Source organism: Carlito syrichta, unplaced genomic scaffold (genome assembly GCF_000164805.1).
Source record: "Carlito syrichta isolate Samal-C Ts95f unplaced genomic scaffold, Tarsius_syrichta-2.0.1 Scaffold315966, whole genome shotgun sequence".
In the NCBI taxonomy this organism is placed as follows: domain Eukaryota; kingdom Metazoa; phylum Chordata; class Mammalia; order Primates; family Tarsiidae; genus Carlito; species Carlito syrichta.
The window spans coordinates 302977-308599 of NW_007260062.1; the positions used below are offsets into that span (position 1 = coordinate 302977).

At 43.9% G+C, this 5623-nt stretch overlaps 1 protein-coding gene across 1 annotated transcript in view; it reads right to left on the reverse strand.

The window, feature by feature from the left end:
• Positions 1–1703: 1703 nt before the first annotated feature.
• RPL39 (ribosomal protein L39) overlaps positions 1704–5623 on the reverse strand; it is a 5558-nt gene continuing 1638 nt past the window's right edge. The window contains exons 2-3 of the mRNA XM_021706741.1: positions 4856–4959; positions 1704–1935 (exon numbers count right to left, since the gene is read on the reverse strand). Of these exons, the coding sequence (XP_021562416.1) occupies positions 1887–1935; positions 4856–4959 (153 nt within the window). The 3' untranslated portion in view covers positions 1704–1886. The remainder of the gene's footprint in view (positions 1936–4855; positions 4960–5623) is intronic.

Sequence of the window (5623 nt, forward strand, 5' to 3'; positions counted from 1 at the left end):
TCATATCAAGTCCTACTTCTACTGTGTTGACATTTACCTACTGCCATCACAGTGGCAGCTACATTTGAATATGGAGGCAACACTGATAGAGAAAATTATTTGAAGTCTAGTGGCTTATAAGAAGCTCCTAAGTTGAGTGTGGTGGCTCATGCCTAGACCAGCCTGGGTAACATGGCAAGCCCAGCAGGTTGAGGCTGCATTGGCCATGATTGTGCCACTACACTCCAGTCTGGCAATAGACTCTGACTCAAAAAAACAAAAAAAAATCTTCCAGGGTCCTAGGTTGCATGGTATTGTGGAGCCCACTCTTCAAACTTCCAAGTGAACAGTGCCTGTAAGGATTGCTATTATCTGAACCTCCCAGTGGTTGTAAGGCAGGGATCCCTTTGCTGTGCAACCCTGCCACTGCCACCACTTAGGGGACGCTATACATAGTACTCCATCTTCTGACACTTGGCTTCTCGGCTACGTACAGTCATCATAGGCAACCTGAGAACTGGCTAGGGAGTCAGCATCAAGCCACATATCCCTTGATATTGTACTTTCAATCCTAATTCCACGAGTAATTAGGCAACTTTGTTCCCTCCCATCTTTCCCACAGAAAAGGTCTAACAGCTTGCATATTGGTTTATTAGTTCTTATCACCTAACATGCTATATAATTAGTTATCAACCAATAAGTCCTAAGTACCTAAAATAGTACCTGATGCATAGGTACACAATCATTTTCTGAATTTATTAAGTTGCTGCTGGGCTCGGTGGTTCAGCCTAAAATCCCAGTGCTTTGAGAGGCTGAGGTGAGTGGGTTGCCTGAGCCCAGGGTCCAAGACGAGCCTGGGCAACTTGGCAAGACCTCATCTCTACAATAAATCAAAAATTAGCCAGGCGTGGTAGCACACGCCTATAGTTTCAGCTACTTGGAAGGCTGAGGCGGAAGGATCGCTGGAACCCAGCAGGTCAAGGCTGCGATGGCCAGAAGTGTGTCACTGCACTCGTCTGGGTGACAGAGTGAGACTCTAACTCAAAAAAAAAAAAAAAAAAAAAAAGTTGCTAGTGGTTCGGGTGTTACACAGAAGCAATTCTCTGGCAACTTCTGTCAACCACAGAAACTGCAAGAGCTGTCATAAAGTCTTTGCATTAGTGGGGAATCGGTCATGTAAATGAGGGGTGTGGTTGTTTGTATAACAATAAAATTTGGTATCAATATTAAAATCTGTCAATTTTTAGGTGTTACAAAATATCCATTTGATCTCTTTCAACTGTTAAAAAATTGCCATAACTATTTAGTTTGCAAGCTGTTCAAAAACAGGCAGGTTAGTTTTGTCAACCCCTGGCTTAGATTCCTACTCTTAATGTGCCACCCTCAGGTACTAGGACGACACACCCAGACCACGTCCATAAAAGACACTAGCCACGTGGAGCTACTCACTCATGATTAAAAATTTAAAAGTCAGCTGGGCCCAGTGGCTCACACCTTTAAGCCCTGCACTTTCGGAAGGCTGAGGTGGAAGGATCGCTCGAGGCCAGGAGTTTGAGACCAGCCCGGCCAACCTAAGATACCTCTTACCAGTGTCTCATACTAAAACACACTTCAAATACTTGGTAGCCAGAGAACCATTCTATCATTGCAAAGTTCTACTAGACAGTACTGTCAGGTCTGACAGAAGGGGGACTTCAGTACTTCACAAACCAGAATACAGCAGATCAGACAAACGGTTTCATATTTATTACTGAGCCAGCCCACTAGTGCAGAGCACATAAACAAAAAATCACATCCCAATTAAACATGTCCGACTTCTTGACTGTGGAGATTTTCAGCTTGATAATAGCAAGATGACGGTGACCATGATTCAACATAAACATATGTGCCACCTCATGTGCATTTCCTTATAGACCCAGCTTGGTTCTTCTCCAATGTCTCCTCTTGGAGTTGTACCTACACAGAAGGAAATGACACATTACAAAGGTATCCCATGGCAATTTAACTGTTCCCATTCACCACACATTTCGTCTTTTAGGTACCACAAAATATTTTTCCATCTTTTAAGTCCAGGCTAGATGTGGTGGCATGCTCCTGTAATTCTCAGCACTTTGGGAGACCAGGTGGGAGGATAATCGTGCCCAGGAGTTCCAGGACACCAGCCTGTGCAATGTAGGGAAACCCTGTCTCTACAAACATTTTTAATAAATTAGTCAGGCATAGTGCCATGTGCCTGTAGCCCCACCTATTCAGGAGGCAAGGTGGAAGGATCACCTGGGCCCAGGAGGTCGAGGCTGTAGTAATGATTGTGCTACTGCACTCCAGCCTGGGTGAGAGTGAGACCCTGACTCACTTCATTAAAAATAAATAAAAAACAAAAACAAGGCCGGACGTGGTCACTTTGGAAGGTCAAGATGAGAGGATTGTCTGAGCTCACAACTCAGAAACCAGCCAGGGCAACTTGGTGACACCTCATCTCTAGAATAAATATTTGGGATCAGAGTAGTGGAGAAGCTCTCCTCTCCAAGCGTACCCTCACCTACTTTTGATTTAACAGACCTGGGGTAGATGCACGAATACTTTTAAACCCCTTAGTGGGGATTGCTGCGCGGTCTTGAAAGATTAACACTCCCATTCACATCCAGCCCAGAGCAGCAATGATTTGCAGAGCTAAAGCAATCTCAGAATTGTCTGTGTCAATCTGTCATGACTTTACCCTCAAAAAGGCAAAATCAAAAACGATTAACACAGCATTTCTTTCAGCAGGATAATGGCAGTACTCCCACAAAAATGAAGCACTGTAATTGCAACCTGCTTTCAATACATTTTAAAAGTTGGAAGATAGTGGAGATAATAGAAAAATCTAGTGCCAATTCCCTGGGTCAAGAATACATAACCTTACATTAACGCCGAGTTTTATGTACATTTCTTTCATTCCTCACAAACTATAAGGAAAAGTTCCACCATTATCAGATGGGGACATGGAGAAACTGATGTTCATGTAAATACATTTAAAATACTTTACTGGCCTGGCGCAGTGGCTCACACCAGTAATCCCAGCCAGCACTTTGGGAGGCTGAGGTGAGAGGATTGCCTGAGCCCAGAGGTTCCAGATCAGCATGGGCAACCTGGCGAGATCTTGTCTCTACAGTGCTACTTGGAAGGCTGAGGTGGAAGGATCACCTGAGCCCAGCAGGTTGAGGCTGTGGTGGCCGTGAGTGTGCCACTGCACTCCAGTCTTGGCGACAGCGAGACTCTTACTCAAAAAATAAAAGGCTTTACTATGGATAACTGTGATGTTATCAACAGAAATCCACCAAGCTTCTAGAAAGACTGAGCTACCAAACAAACCACTTTGCTTAGTGACCCAATGCTCTTTTCTCAGTATTGTATGATGGGAAGGATGAGTTTTAAAATTTAGTTGTGCCAGTACCGTGTGATAGCCCCTAAACATATTAATATACATAAATGAAGGAGTATCTAGTATACAGAAGACAAAAACTAGCAACCTTCACCTTCTTTTTTTTGTTAGCTGAGTGTCTCACTTTGTTGTTGTTCAGGCTGGAGGAGTGCAGTGGTCTGATCACAGATCACTGCAGCCTTGATTTCCTGGGCTCAAGTGATCCTTCCTGCCTCAGCTTCCTGAGTAGCTGGGGTCTACAGGAGTTAGAGACCAAGATCTTGTTAGGTTGCCTTGGCTGTTCTCAAGCAATCCTCTCATCTTGGCCTGCTAAAGTGCTGAGTAAAGCTTGGGCCACCCACCCAGTCACAATTCTCACTTCTAACTAGCTAAATGAATTCGGTAAATGGCCCTTCAACTTTAGTAGTCCCACTAGATTTGCCATATAATTCAAATAAAGTTGGCCCAGGCCTTGTGGCTCATGCCTGTAATTTCAGTACTTTGGGAGGCCATGGTGGGAGGACCTTACACTGCTGAACTTCAATATCTTCATCTTTCAGGTTGGGCACGGTGGTTCAAGCCTGTCATTCTAGCAGTTTGGGAGGCCAAGGCAAGAGGATTGCCAGAGTTCAGAGGTTTGAGACCAGCCTGGGCAACTTGGAGACCTTATCTCTACAATAAATCAAAAAATCAGACAGGTTTGGTGGTGCACACCCATAGTTCCAGCCACTTGGAAGGCTGATGTGGAAAGATCGCTTGAGCCCAGCAGGTGGAGGCTGTGGTGGCTATGAGTGTTACACTGTATTCCAACCTGGGAGACAGGCTTCATCTTTCAAGAGGGACCTACTTACCAAGCTCATCCTACAATGTCAGCTTAAAAGTCCTTTGAAAATAAGACTCTGATACATTTTCATTCATTCTTTTTTTTTCAAATTTAAAAAATCCTCATTGACATAGGGAAAACCACTTCGTTCAACAGCTGAAGAGGAATAAACTAGTCTCATATGTTTTTCTTTTAGCTTCCCTTCCCTTTTGTGGTTTTCTAGTACTTTGTAAAAAGCATGCAGGAGACCTGAGTTTTAGACCTAGCTTTGCCTGGTAGCCTAGATGGACCTGGGAGATACTTCATAGCAATGCTAGCTAACGCCTTTCTTTAGAAATCAACTCAACTACTGCAGTACAGGGCAGTTTTCCCATCTTCAGAAAAGATAAACACTTCAAGTGAGATCTGTCCCTACCAAAAAAAAAAAAAAAAGGCTGGGCACAATGGTGTGCACCTGTAGTTCCAGCTACTTGGGAGGCTGAGGTGGAAGGATAGTTTGAGTACAGAAGGTTGAGGCTGCGGTAAGCTGTGACAAAAGACCCTAAAACTCAAAAAAATTCAGAATGAATTAAACTGCACATAATTTTCAACTGCATATTTATGCTCAAAAAGCAACCTTAAATTAAAAACTAGTTGGACGTTGGAGGTCTTACCGGATTTTATTACCAGTTTTCATCCGAATCCACTGGGGAATGGGACGATTTTGCTTCTGTTTCTTGGCCAGGAATCGCTTGATCCTGAAAGTCTTGTGAGAAGACTGGGAAGGAAATGCAGTCAATTTAGACAATAATACTAAAACCTGCCCAGATGATTCAAAAGCAAGAACTCTCAATCCAACAAACATTTGATGGCTTAATATATACCCCCCCAAATCTTCAACACTAAACTATCAAGCCCTTTGATTCTTAGAACTTCTCTGGAGGGACATTATAATTTCCATCATTCAAAGTAATCATGTGCAGAGCCGGGACTCAAAACCCTGGTTCTCTCTGCTCCACAGCTGGGGCCATCCTCCATTCCACCCTGCTGTCACCTGAGGACTCAGACGACCACATTGGGAATGGCTAGAGCTCGGGAATTGGGCTTCTTGGAAAAAATATAGCGTTGTGTCAAACAGAACCATCTATCACTTGCAAGTCAATGAGTGGCAGTGCCCTACTCTGCAAACAGGGGTACCCGCTCTTCAAGTGTCACTGAGAGTTATAATTAAGATCTATGTAAAGTCCCTGACATTCAGAAAATCCATTCTAACCCACTATTTTGGTATTAGTCCAAACTGTATTTAAAATGTCACTTTTTCGCGTTGGGCACAGTAGCTCAGCCTGTATTCCCAGCACTTTGGGAGGCCAAGGTGAGAGGACTGCCTGAGCCCAGGGGTTCGAGACCAGCCTGAGCAACTTGGTGAGACCTCATCTCTACAA